Here is a 15,076-nt window from a genome sequence, read left to right as displayed (position 1 = left end):
TTGAGCAGGGGTCAAGCACATGCAGGGGGTAGCCAGAGAAGGCAGAAGCCAGGCATCAGGGACAGAGGTAGGCCAGCTTATGCGAAGGTTGGGAGCCATGAGCTGGTACCAGAGAGAGCAAGTTTATTTTGAGAGCAGAAATTAAGCCCAATCAAATTTAGTCAATTTGAAATTTAGTCAATTCAAATTTAGTCAATTCGATTGGGTTCATGAGCCCTAAAGTGAGTCAGATATGGAATAAGTCAAATAACTTTAACTCAAATCAGTATTCTCATAGCTGGACTTCAATTTCACGGAATCAGTAAGCATGTTTTCACAGCCAAAATTTTCTACATGACTTCCTAATCTTAGCTCTTGTATCAGTTCTGATCGCAGGATTGGAAAACAGAGAATCAACTGAAGGCATTTTGGTGAGGAGAACATTTTAACTCAATCACTTCAAGAGATGGCTTTCAAAATAAAAAATTACAAATAAAGAGTTGTAATACAAGCAAAATGAAACAAATAATACATAAAACAGAAAAGACCAAGTGACTGCACTTCTATTTTTTATTAATCTGGGCAAAATATTATATCCCAATGTGCCGCTAGAGATTATCTATGGTCAACCACCCTGCACATAGCAATGACAATAATGCAACAAGTCCCAATTTCAACAACGATCTGCTGCAGGTAGGCAGAAGATTGTGGACAAATCCTTATGCTGAAGAAACTCTTTCAAACTGTAGTTCCATTCACTCAAATTCACTACTGGTTCAGTGGTTTTACAAGATACTGATTAACACGATACAAGATGCTGAGACCATACGATAAGTTAGTCATCTGAGACAGCGTAGTGATCATGCTACTACAACTTGCCCAAATATCTGCCAGGTCAGAAGGGGCAAAAAAAAAATTAGCTGCAGTCCTGAGTGTTAACCACTTATACCATCACGAATAACAATATCATAGTGAGCCAAAATCTGCCTCATCATCAAACAGTATATTGACACTGATTACCAAAGCAATGATAGAACAGCCAATTTTTAAAAATTCATTCGTGGGACGTGGGCGTCGCTGGGTGGAATTCATCAGGTGAGAATTTCTTATTGCCCCTGACTGTCCAGCATTTATTGCCCATCTCCAGTTGCTCTTCAACTGAATGGCTTGCTAGACCTTTTCAGAGGGCAGTTGAGAGTTAACCACATTACTCTGGCTCTGGAGTCACATTTGGCCAGACCAGGTAAGGATGGCAGATTTCCTTCCCTGAAGGACAATAGTGGACCAAATTGGTTTTTCTGACAATGGTTTCTTGGTCATCAGTAGATTTTTAATTCCAGATTTTTTTTATTGATTTCAAATTCCACCAGCTGCCGTGGCAGGTTCTACATCCAGGTTCCAGTGGTATTATCTAGTGGTATTACTTCTGATATCTAAAATGGTATCAGAAAGCTGCTAATATGTTTAGAATTGGATCTTACTGCAATCAGTCTTAAAGCAAGAGGAAAACAAAGTGAGGGAAAAAAAAAACTTACCTGAAGCTTTGTAATGATCTCTTGTTTAGTTAACTCTACTAGTTCACTATTCTCAACTGCAAAAGCTGGGTAGGAGATGACCGAGAGGAGACCAGCATCAATCTCTTTGGAAGTTGATGCCCTAGGTAACATTGAATGTAGAATAAACTGAAATAAAATGCACACATAATTTCATCAGCAAAAATAGTGAAACAAAATAATTATTAAGTTTACGCAAGGAAATACATAACAACTATGTCATTGCTTATAAACGGCAACCAGGAACATAATTTGAGGTCGCTATCTGGGTTTTACTGCATTCTAAAACAAATAGTCATTGACTCATTGTCATGAATAAGAAAAACATACTGAAGTAATGTAGCACGTTTGAGTCAAGGAAAAAGAATTAAAATCTTACTGATATATACACCTCAAGATATATTTGTAACGCTATTTCCCTTAGTTCAGTGATGGCACTTTCATCTCGGAGTAAGGTTATGGGTTCAAATCTCACTCCAGAAACCTGAGGACATAATCTAAGTTGAGACTTCAGTACAATGTTGAGGGAGGACTGCAGTGCTGAAGGTCCTGTCTTTTGAATGGGACATTAAACTCAGGAAACCTCTGACTATCATGTGGATGTGGAAGCGCCAGTTACATGACAAAAAAGATTTGTATGCAGTGAGTGATTAGGAATTGGAATGCACTGCCTGAGTGTGTGGTGCTGGCAGATTAAATCGCGGCTCTCAAAGGAATTGGATAACTTTTTGAAAAAAGGAAATTTGCAGAGCCTCAGGAAAAATCTTCAGTTCCAAAAACGAGTCATATTGGACTTGAAACGTTCTCTCGCCACAAACGCGACCAGAACCATTGAGCTTTCCAATACTCTGTTTTTATATCAGATGTATGGCATCTGTAGTATTTTGCTTTTGTGAATAGTCAGAGGAGTTGGAGTAGACGCATTGCTCCTGCACAGAGCTGGTACAAACATAACAGGCCATCTGGCTTCCTTCCTTCCTATAACCATTCTGTGATTCTATGATCAAAGCCATACATCATATCCTATAAGATGTGAGCCTGGCAAACTATCTCTTCTCATCCTTCAACATGTTTGATCACACCATTCTCTGTCCAGTGCCTCTTTTCGGTCATTCAGCTGGGTAGAACCGCCTGCAATTAAGTCCATTAAGATCTAAGGGAATGACCTGCAATGGCTTCTCTTCCCAATCCTTCACAATTACTTTTAATGTCTCTCCCAAAGATTCCTTAGCATCCTCTACTTGTGTCAACATGATGCCTCTAGTAACATCATCTGAAAATGTGACAGAATGTTCCACACATACATTGACGACACTCTGCTCTACCCATCCTTCTCATAACTGTCTCTGATTTGTTGTGCTGTTTGTCTGACGATCGGTCTTGAACAGTTGGGATTTCACCCAACTAAATATTAGGAAGACTGAAGTCTTGGGAAGGAAGTCTTGGGTCCCCTGCAGAATCTCAGTTCCTTAGTCACTGATTACGTCCCTCTTCCTGTTCATTGAACGAGGCTGAACCAGACCCTTCACAACCTTTTCATCCTTGTTGACTCTGAGATGAGCTCCAATCTCAGATTGGAGGCTATAGGAATCATGGAGAGAAGGAGAATGGCAACCCAGTTAACTGCTGTATGGATGGGAGAATTGTGGGCAAATTACCAAAATGGAAGCCTAAAAGTTGGAACAGTAAGGAGTCTCACAACATCAGGTTAAAGTCCAACAGGTTTATTTGGTATCACGAGCTTTCGAAGCACTGCTCCTTCATCAGGTGAGTGGAAAAGTAACAAAACAAAACTACAAGTCCTATACCAGAAACTGCTGAGTTTTTTTTGAAAAAATTAGTTTTTTTTAAAAGGCATACATTGTTCCTACTGTATCTGACAGCAAGTGTAAATCTGACAAGAAAACTGAAAGCCCCTAATGGTATCACCTAGTGGCACAATTAACACTACAGGGACTGTAATGGATTTATTCACATAAACGAGTTCTTACTAGTCTGTGAAATGCACAGTCCGCATACTCAATTTAATATATAAAACTCTTGAGTTATACTTATGCATGCAGAATTGTGCATAAATTGTTTTCCAATATTTTAATGATATACAGTATTTCCTGTAGCACAAAGTCAAACAGTATGATATTTATGTGTAACAGACTTTTATACCACAAAGTACATTGAAACAGGAAAACAAACAATTTTTAAGAGTATATTGGACGGATGGCTATAAAATTTAAGTTAACATAAATAACTTGTGCACTTCAAAAATGCCAGGGCAACATTTTGAATTACATGGATAAATCTGCAAATCTTGAAATAATTCAAATTTGGCTGAGAACGTTTTTTTAAAACAAGAATGCAGTGTCACCACAATACAAATATAATTGCAACATCTTCATTTAGATCTTACTTGACAGAGCTGTACTTCATCAGCCAGGACGTGAATAACTGATTTGGGACCCCCCTTAGAACCAAAGAGGTCCAATTCATCAAGTGCCTCAAGAGCTGCCTGTGGGAAGGAAAAATGGTTTGAGTTTCTGACTTTGCTTAAAATGCAATTTTGAGAAGATATTCTAGGAGGATATTGTGTTTATATAATTTTAACCCCCTTCCATGTTTTTGGCAGATTAAAGCAACTTTGACTTGTCCCAAACTTAAGAATAGCATTAATGTATTTCTTCCTGCCCCCCACTCCATTAATTGGCTTTTCTGAACAAGAATAATGGAAACACTATTCTTGTGAGAATCTCTACACACAGGGAATTGGACTGCGGTGTCATAATAGGATTTTGCAGTTGACATAGAAATGTGACTTTCATAGCACAAGCTTGAGTCAGATTCAAGTCCAGGTTCAAAATGTCAAAAAGAAGCATGCCAACACACACAGTCCAGTTCCATTGCTTTTCCCCTCCACCCCCACAACAGGCGCCTTAAAATATAAGTTATCATTTACCTTAGCCATACCTACAGAACTGGCATTGAGCTCTGGAATTCCCGTGTTTGTCTTGTCACCACGTTCCCACATGCCATAATCCTAGCACAAAAAGAAAGCAATAAACGTCAGCATAAAGTTTAATAATCACCATGTGGGAGAAACACTAAAGACAGAAAAAGTATGTCTAAGAGGAGAAGGAAAGGCCATGCATACATACCAGAAGCAGATAGAGACAATTAGGAAGAGATACAAAAACAACAACTATTTTTGTATCATCGTGTTCCTTCCTTTAATAATATTGGAAATTAGCAGAAGGAACTGCAAGCTGATTAACAGCCTGTTCATTACATGGAAGTTTCTTCTGTAGCCATAGCCATCTTTATACTATCAAACAGGGTGACTACTCCTATCTGGCAAGAGGGCTCCATCTACAACCACCGGATGCGAATATCCTGCTGATTGTCTACCCAGAATTGTTTGTACGGAGCAGGCGTCCAACCTTGAACCATCTGACTCAAAGGCAGCAATACTCCCACTAGGCCAAAGGCTCTCTCCAGACAAACGTGGCAAGAAAAAGAGAATGTATGTTCATTATCTCTATCTCTGGGATGTGAAAGGCAGAGAAGACACTATAACATAATGAAAGAAAGTAAAACAAAACTACAAGTATTCATATCATACAACAGCTGAAGTGAAAATTTTTTAAAAAAGCCATTTTGTGCTCATGCCTATCCTGGCTGTGATCAGCTAGCTCACAGACCAGAGATCAAACTTAGATTTGCACTTCTTCCACAAACATAATCATCTTTATACTAACAAATAGGATGGTTAATCCTCTCTGGCTAGAGTGCACAGCTCAAGTCCAAAGCAATGCACTTACCAACTGATATAATAATGCAACAGTATCGCTACAGTTTGCTTAAATGATTATATTAAAAGAATTCTCCAAGTTGATTATTTTGACATTTTTTTTAAAATGACCACCCCCCACCCATATTTTGTAAGGGAAGAAAGTGGAAATTTTAAATTCTTTTCTGTACATTTGCTGACGTTACCACCAGAGCCACCATAAATTATTGGAAGCTAAATTCACTCTAGCTCATCTTTGGGTGTTTCACAGATAGCACATTTTCAGCAAACAACTGAGATAGAAGGATCAATGATCAACAGAAAAAGCCCCACAAAGCTAGCAGAGGCTTATTTTATGCTTGTTTAAAAAAAAAGCACTGCAACAATGTTGAATTTTTTTCTTCACTATTTCCAAAGCTATGGAAACGCCCTGACTCCACTTGATTTCTGAAACAACAGCACACACATGTGGTATCGTGGAGGTGAACCTTTCATTGCCACATTATGATTCAGTACACAACTTCTGTGAGTCTATGTATCTTGTAACAAAACTATATAAAGGCGAGCACATCAAAGTGGCAGAGATTAGCTATCCAGAACGTTCTACCTGAATCTCTACCATATGATTTAGATTAGGAGAACGACAATGATCTTATCCAATGTCATTGTAAATTAAAATTGGAAGACTCAGGATACCTGGATACTCTGGGATGGCACCATAGCACAGTGGTTAGCACTGTTGCCCCACAGTGACAGGGGCCCGGGTTCAATTCCTGGCTTGGGTCATTCTCCATGGGGAGTCTGCACATTCTCCCCATGTCTGCATAGGGTTTCCTCCACAGTCCGAAAAACATGCTGCTTAGGTGCATTGACCATGCTAAATTCTCCCTCAGTGTACCCGAACAGGTGCTGGAATGTGGCAACGAGGGGATTTTCACAGTAACTTCATTACAGTTTTAATGTTGGCCTACTTGTGACTAGTAAATAAACTTTTTACTTTAACGTTATACTCACTGCAACTTTGTAGGCCACTTCAGTATAAAACACAAGATTTTGTATAAAATTCACTTCATCCAAAGTAAAAATTATATGAAGTCCTGGGGGAGAAAACGAATGCCTTTTATTATTAATGTATTCAGTCAGGCACAACAGCTTACAATAATAAATAACACTGATTCAAATTTGATTACATATGAAACACAGAATTTTTAACCAGTATTTGAGACTGAATTCCTTAATTCCTTCAATTTTCCATGAAAAACATAGATCAGCGACATCTGAGAAATTTATTAATTTTGTAATTAGATATCAATGATATCAATAGATTTCCACATCCAAGAAAAACATTTAAAGATATCAAAGGATTTGAATCAGTCAAAAACATTTAAAAACCACACATTTAAACAAAACCACAGATAGTTGGAATGAAGTAAGCAGAGCTTCTGCTGGCTCTGTAATGCTAGGGCTGTGACAGTGTACTAAGGTAGAAATACTTAAGTTCCATTCCCCATGCCATTGAATTCCCAATCTCAGGTACAGGAAGGAATTAAAACAGGCAGGTCGGCAACAGGCTGCTGTTTTAAGCCTTGAATAATACAGCACGAGCAGAAGTCTGGGTGACAATGGCATGCTTTCTCAGCCACAGGAGGGAAATGTGTCAAAAGAAAATAGCTATACAAAACAAAGGAAAACTTTCATATCTGCTTACTGGAAAGTAACATGATTTGTGGAGTCTTGATAACTCAACAGAACAGATTCACATCAATTCATTCACAGAATAACAAAAGTCAAGAAATTACACAAAAAATGCAAATTTCTTAACAACTTTGGAGCAAAAGTTTGTAATCTGTCAGCCGTAACTTCAAGTAAATCTGAATTGCAGCATAGGAGTTTTCAATGTGCACTCAATTACAATATTTTCCATGAGAAAGGTTGTTTTTTCTTAAGTTAAGGTTCAAAACAAAACTTACAACAATAGTAACACCATCAGGAAGTTCCCCTTTCTGTGCTGTAATTCCTAGACTACAGGACTTGGAAATTGCAATCAATCAACCTCATCTGAGAGGATGGACAGAATGAAACTCAAACAGTAGTTCTGCCACTCTTTCGTCCACAGGCACAAATCTCATTGTAAGAATTATAACAATTCCCAAGTTTCTGCCAAAATGACTGTTTCAATAGACCAAATAATTAGAACCAATAGTGATTCATGCTCCAGTTTTCCAGAACATTCTGTAGAGAGATTCATGGTCTTCCTATCTTTCCTGTGCATTGGAGATTCAAACTGTGGGGGAAAAAAATCACAACTGTTGACTGACCACCATGTCTGCATCAGGCCAGAACAAAAGGAAGCATAGAGTCATAGAGGTTTACAGCATGGAAACAGGCCCTTTGGCCCAACTTGTCCATGCTGCCCTTTTTTTTAAACCCCAAAGCTAGTCCCAATTGCCCGCATTTGGCCCATATCCCTCCATACCCATCTTAATGCTTTTTAAAAGATAAATTTGTACCCGCCTCTACTACTACCTCTGGCAGCTTGTTCCAGACACTCACCATCCTGTGTGTGAAAAATTTGCACCTCTGGACCCTTTTATATCTCTTCCCTCTCACCTTAAACCTATGCCTTCCAGTTTTAGGTTCCCCTATCTTTCGGAAAAGATATTGACTATCTACCTTGTCTATGCCCCTCATTATTTTATAAACCACTATAAGATCACCCCTCAGCCTTCTATGCTCCAGAGAAAAAAGTCCCAGTCTATTCAACCTCACCTTATAACTCAAACCATCAAGTCTTGGTAGCATCCTAGTGAATCTTTTCTGCACTGTTTCTAGTTTAATAATATCCTTTTGCTAATAAGGTGACCGGAACTGTACACAGCATTCCAAATGTGGCCTTACTAATGTCTTGTTCAACTCCAACAAGACATCCCAATTCCTGTAGTCAATGTTCTGGCAAATAAAACCAAGCATGCTGAATGCCTTCTTCACCACTCTGTCCACCTGTGACTCCACTATCAAGGATATATGAATATGTACTCCCACATCTCTTTCTGTAACTTTCCCCAACACCCTACCATTAATTGAGTAAGTCCTGCCCTGGTTCAATCTACCAAAATGCATCACTTTGCATTTACCTAAATTAAACTCCATCTACCATTCGTCAGTCCATTGGCCCAATTGATCAAGATGCAATGCAATGTAAAGAAGCAATGTTGTAAAGCAAAACAAAAAAATCTTACTGGAGGCGTTGATCCGTGTGGGGGAGGGGAATGGGATAGCCAAGCATTACACCCTTTGCATATACATTGAACGAAAGGGTCTAATACCCATGATGGGGGATAGTATAGAATTTTTAGTATGAGGCCCATAACTAGGTTAAAGTAATTATAAAATGCCTTTTGTGAGAATTCACAATGTGCCTGGAACAAAATATGCAAAGGCATTTTAACCTGAATAGCCACAAATTAACCAAGGTATAATAAGCTTAAACATATATGTATTGTGTGCCTTGTCCAACTTCATTCTGAATGCACCATATTGGGAAACACAGCAGCAGACAGACCAACTTGTTTTATTACAATGGAGCACAGAAAGGCAATTTCTCTTATCTGATTTTGGATATGCAAAAGGCAAGTTTAATAGGCCTGCAATTTAAGGGAGTAAATTCGTTCATGGGCACCCAGGCTGGAGCAGGCTCTCAAGCTGATAAACAAGGCTCTGGTTCCAGCTAAAGAGGGACTCCTTTCACCAATTAAAAATCACAGATGTCAGCTGTGGCCTTGGTCACTAGTAATGATGTGGGTTAGGTTTCCTAGATAAAGGGGGAGTGACTTACATGGGCAGGAGCTAATAACCTCCTATTCCTGTTGACAAGCAGAATGTTATTGGCTAAGGTAATAAAGTGTAATATTTTGATTGAACTCTCCAGTCTGATTGATGCAACTCAGTGAGATATTGAAATGTGCAGAATAGTTTTACCTTGCAATATTAGCTCAGAGAGGACAGTCAATCCTCACTGACTGAGTCTCCCTCCTGAGGCATGCATTAGCAAATAAATTCCTTTCCATTCTTTAACTATGTACTGTCTTTTGCAGTCTATGTATTGGCTGAGTGAAGTCAACAAATACAGGGCACTCCAGGGGACATGTCAGAAAATTCCTCTTACAACCTATTTGAGTCATTAGAGCCTTTCAGTAAGGGACAAGTGTGAGTAGAGGAGGCTTTTTATTTGTCCTTACTTAGCATGACAGGCAACACACACATCTTGTCCCTGAAAACACAGGAAAAGGCCATTCAACCTCTGTAGTCTTCTCCACCATTCAATTAAGATTATGGCTGATCATTTAACTCAACACCATTATTTCCGGTTCCCTTCATGTCATTAGTCTCCTGAAATCTATCAATTTCTGTTTTGAATGTGCTCAATAATTGAGCTTCCAATTAGATGAGCAATCTGAGATACAGAATTCCAAAGATTCATCACCTTCTGAACGAAGGAATTCCTCCTCATCCCAGACCGAAATGGCCTTCCTCTTATTCTGAGGCTGTGTCCCCTGGTTCTAGAAATTCCCCCTACCAACCAAGGAAACATCCTTTCTGCATCGACCCTGTTGACTTCCCGTAAGAATTTTGTTGAATTTCAATAAAATGCTTCTCATTCTTCTAAACTCTAAAAAAAAACTACAGGCCAGTCCCCTCAATCACTCCTCATGGGGCAATCCCACTATCCCAGGAATCAGCTAGGCGAATCTTTACAGCACGCTCTCTACAGCAAATACATCATTCCTTCAGTAAGGAGTCAGAATGATGCCTGAAAACTGGAACACTGCTTGGACCAATTTCTAGACCAGTTTGATTGAAAATAATCACAGATGACAATCATATTAATGACCATTCATTAGGCCTATTTGGCAATATCATCTCTTTAATTAAATGACACAGATACAGCAGCGAGAAAGGGCGTTATGATACTGTACCATTGCCTGATACTCACAAATGTGAACTGAAATAAGCATGATGCAATGTGAAGAATTGGAATTAATTAGAATTGAACTCAACATTAATCAAAACTATGAATAAAATCAAAATACTGCAGATGCTGAAAAACTGAAATGAAAACAGAAGATTCTGAAAAAAATTCAACAGGTCTGGCAGCATCTGTGGAGAGAGAAAGGTCAGTATGACCTTCCTTCAGAGCTGAAGAGGGATAAAAATTTGGTGGATTTTATATTGCTGAAGAGGGGGGTAGAGCAGGGAAGCAAAATAGGTCATGGGTTAAATGAGAGCTCAGGAAAGTTTTGACAAAAATATCAAGAATGCTAATAGTGGCATAAATGGAAGATAACACAATGTGTTAAAAGAAGAACAAGAGTCATTGTTCAGTTGAAGCAAAACATAAGAACAAGTAACAACATTGCCCTGTGGGAGGAGGAAGTTGGGGGAAAAAATTGTTAAAAAAAAAATCAAAATGGAGGAGAGACTTCTTGGTCTGAAGTTGTTGAACTCGGTGTTAAGTCCAAAAGTCTGTAAAGTGCCTAAGTGCCTATGACCTCCAATTTGCATTGAGTTTCCCTGGAACATTGCAGCAGGCCAAGAGCAGAGCATGAGAACTAAACGGTGAGTTAAAATGGCAAGCAATAGGAAGGTCAGGATCATGCTAGCAAACTGAACGGAGGTGGTCACCCAATCTACATTTAGATTTCACCTCTTTTCAGCTTTGAAGATTTATTCAAAATGTTAACTCTATAGATGCTGCTAGACCTGGTAGAAAATGCTGGAAAACTCTATTTTTATTACTAATTAAAAACAACCATAAAAAGAATGCAAGTTCACACTTGTCAACTACTATAATGCCAAACCATTAATTATACAGATTATTAGGAACTACAACAGTCAGAAATTTTTAAGTAGTAAACCAGGATCACCGCCAATAATTTGGAAATTGTCCAGCAGTCTAGTGTTTCGGACAATTTTGGTTAGTTCTCCTTACCTGAAGCAGTCATTTGTGCAAGAAAAAGCAGGAAAATGGAAGTAGCATCAATCTGCAGGTGACCCCACTCATTATCTTGAACCACTGTAGCACATGTTCCAGTGTTGTACTTTGCATGAAGGGCATCATTTGTACTCTGGCTGTGCTTGAAATTTTCAACTTTATTTATCTATTTACATAAAATAATAGCATTGTCACCTGTAAGAGACTGTAGATTGGTCAACCTTAATATCCTGCACTGACCCCCATAAACTTTATAAGGCAAGGTTTCCCATTTGCATAGCTGACAGGTACAGCCGCCAAGATGAATCAACTGCCCAGGTTTTGCACTTGAAGTTCTGGAGCAGACTGCTACCCCTCAAGTCTAGGTAAGGGGAAAATACTGAGAAAGTTTCCTGCTCCTGATCACTACCCAATGACTCTGAAACAAATGTGTGCACGAATGCCAGTTAAGAACCAAACAGCGTTTCCCTATTGTCAAAAGGTCTGTTTACCCTCTAAGTAGCCTCAGACATGAAGAGTAACTACTTGAGTGAACAAATGAAATACTTCAGTGCTCACAGAGACATATCACAGCACATCTCCAGGAGAAGATGAAAGAAAATTGATTTGGATGAGAATATAGGGGGCATGGTTAGTAAGTTTGCAGATGACACCAGGATTGGTGGCATAGTGGACAGTGAAGAAAGTTATCTCTAATTGCAACGGGATCTTGATCAATTGGGCCAGTGGGCTGACGAATGGCAGATGGAGTTTAATTTAGACAAATGTGAGGTAATGCATTTTGGTAGACTGAACGAGGGCAGGACTTACTCACTTAATGGTAGGGGGTTGGGGAGAGTTACAGAACAGAGAGATCTGGGGGTACATGTTCATAAGTCTTTGAAAGTGGAGTCACAGGTGGACAGAGTGGTGAAGACGACATTTGGCATGTTTGGTTTCATCAGTCAGGACATTGAATACAGGAGTTGGGATGTCTTGTTGAAGTTGTACACGACATTGGTAAGACCACACTTAGAATACTGTGTACAATTCTGGTCACCCTATTATAAAAAGGATATTATTAAAGTAGAAACAGCGCAGAAAAGATTTACTAGGATGCTACTGAGATTTGATGGATTGAGTTATAAGAAGAGGCTGAATAGACTGGGACTTTTCTCTCTGGAGCGTAGGAGGCGGGGGGGGGGGGGGGGGGCGTGCAGTCTTATAGCGGTCAACAAAATAATGAAGGGCATTGACAAGGTAGATAGTCAATATCTTTTCCCAAAGGTAGGGGAGTCTAAAACTAGAGGAAATAGGTTTAAGGTGAGAGGGGGGAAATACAAAAGTGTCCAGAGGGGCAATCTTTTCACACAAAGGGTGGTAAGTGTCTGGAACAAGCTGCCAGAGGTAGTAGTAGAGGCGGGTACAATTTTGTCTTTTAAAAAGCTTTTAGATAGTTACATGGGTATGATGAGTATAGAGGGATATGAGCCAAATGTGGGCAATTGGAATTCGCTTAGGGGGTTTAGCAAAAAAGGGCGGCATGGACAAGTTGAGCCGAAGGGCCTGTTTCCATGCTGTAAACCTCTATGACTCTATGACTGATGCCCAACTAGTCAGCCTACCTTATTCCTTTTCCAGATCATGATGTAACTCCAATATTTCTTAAATCTTACTACTCCATAAGTTTTCTTTCAAATTCAACATAAAGGCTCATAAATCCCAATCAAGATTCAGTGTTAAATTTCTACCAGTTAAATCATTTTACACTATGAATTTCAAACAAACACAAAAACTCAGCAGATTTCATGACATGGTGCTTTGTTTAATAGTTAGCAACGCAGTCCAGTTACGTTCCAAGGATCAATGTCAGGACTCAATAGACTGAAGTGATAAACGTGACTAATTACTTTATCAGCAAAGGATCTGATGTGACATCTGAAATGGTTTCATACCTGTCTCATCATACAGTGCAGCAACCCTCGCATCAGTTTCACCACGCTCTGGAAAATGAAATAAAAACCAGTACATGTTTACATGAAGTCAGCAATTCCTATCAGGCCATGACCCTCCAGCAGCCCTTTCCTGGCATTGCTGGAACCACCTCAGCTTTCACATGACATTTTCAAACTGTTCTGAGATGACACTGTTCAGAGATTAAGTTACAACTACTTTAGCAGATCCATTATAGAGAAAGTTTAGCACTGAAAGCATATTAAAAAAATAATCAAGATTTCTGACAGAATTATTCAAAAAAATTTAATAATCACAGAAAATTCTAGCACATAAAAAACTTACTTTGCTCCATTTTAAAATGTATTTTCCCTATTTTACATAGTGTGTTCCTACTCAATGGCTATTCATTAAATTATTTTATGTAAGCTACTGCATCTAGTAAAAATAAATCGTGTGGTTGATAAAAATAAATTGTGTGATTGGTGGTGATGGTGGGGGATTACACATTGTTGCACATATATCTGCTTCTTCCATTTCCTGCGTACTGTTCAGAGTACATTAACAAAGTTTTCAGAAATTCAGTACAGGTAGCTGTACATGGACCTAGACTGACAATAGTCTATTTGGGCACAGTGCACCACAGTTGACTCAGACCTGGCCCTCACTTTGTGTTCACACAAATGCACTTTCCAGCAGATGTCACTGGATTGTCATCCTGAGGAACCCTGAATATTTTTTCTTGTCATTATCTGAGAGAAGCCAAGCACAAATGTAATGCCCTCATCATCACCATAGCTGAATTCAACTAACTCAGCGCAGACCATGACGAACTCAGGATCTTGCTGATCGGTTGGATTCAGTTCCATAAAATGTATTCATGGCTCCCACAAGGCACAACATGATGTTCTTGATGTCCTTACTTAGCAGGCTATATCAGTCTGACGTGCAGTTTCATGCTACTATGACATTCCTCAAGCCATTAAACAGCTATATTTCAGTCACCTTTCCCATACTGTGATTCTCCCTATATGACGATGCCTCTTCCTGAAAACCCCAGCACCATAATATCCATACGGCAACCTGGCAGATCACTGGTTAAAACAACTCAGCCAATACAAGCACAAAGGCTGAAAGACATGAAGGCCAGGATTTTAACAAAAAGTAAACTGGAGCATACAAGACTAACCAGATTAAGACAAGGAAACTTCCATCTGAACATAGCTTGGCGTAACTAGCTCACATTCAAGAATGGTTAACTTCTGAAAGAGACACCAACTCACTTCAGTAAACAAGGCTTTGGCTGAGGCAATAAAATAAAGTGCATAGATTCTAATTTAACAGATTAAGAATATTTAACACCAAGATAGGAGGTAGATGAAAATCCAAGTGAACCTTGTACATGGGAGATCAATTTACTGATCCATCAATCATCATTTATGTTCTTTTGATGACTGCTCATAATTACCAAAAACCTGAAAAGAACTAAACTTTATAGGTGCTAGTAAGAGCATTGCTCCTCCCACCCCACCCGCTTTATAACAAGAAATATCAATTATGTGCAGTCACTCACCTGCTCAAGCTCATAAGCTTTTGCTTTATCCTCATCTCGATCAGCATTTTTGCGATAGGCCATTCCCAGGCCCCATACTGCCAGGATGCTATACACATTATCACGAACCCAAGCATCCTGCTGTTCAGAGCTAGCAGGCAGTAATCCTGTTACAGTATTCTACAACAAAAAGGGACTGGTTATACATATACATAAGCAGCATAAAATAATTTGTTGGTTTAATAGCACTTTAATAACACAGAGGTATTTAATTTTTAGTGTAACAC

At 39.1% G+C, this 15,076-nt stretch overlaps 1 protein-coding gene across 4 annotated transcripts in view; it reads right to left on the bottom strand.

Moving 5' to 3' along the window:
- The window catches only part of phka1a (phosphorylase kinase, alpha 1a (muscle)), an 89,537-nt gene that overhangs the window by 68,326 nt on the left and 6,135 nt on the right, over nt 1-15,076 (bottom strand). For all 4 annotated transcript variants that reach the window (XM_080187699.1, XM_080187698.1, XM_080187696.1 and 1 more), the window contains exons 2-8: nt 14,811-14,969; nt 13,240-13,287; nt 11,303-11,471; nt 6,328-6,410; nt 4,483-4,563; nt 3,940-4,038; nt 1,515-1,661 (exon numbers count right to left, since the gene is read on the bottom strand). In XM_080187699.1, the coding sequence (XP_080043825.1) occupies nt 1,515-1,661; nt 3,940-4,038; nt 4,483-4,563; nt 6,328-6,410; nt 11,303-11,471; nt 13,240-13,287; nt 14,811-14,969 (786 nt within the window). The remainder of the gene's footprint in view (nt 1-1,514; nt 1,662-3,939; nt 4,039-4,482; nt 4,564-6,327; nt 6,411-11,302; nt 11,472-13,239; nt 13,288-14,810; nt 14,970-15,076) is intronic.

Source organism: Carcharhinus amblyrhynchos, chromosome 4 (assembly GCF_965287045.1).
Source record: "Carcharhinus amblyrhynchos chromosome 4, sCarAmb.v2.hapA, whole genome shotgun sequence".
NCBI lineage: Eukaryota > Metazoa > Chordata > Chondrichthyes > Carcharhiniformes > Carcharhinidae > Carcharhinus > Carcharhinus amblyrhynchos.
The sequence above is the reverse complement of the archived record's forward strand: the minus strand, read 5'-3'. Positions and strand labels throughout refer to the sequence as shown.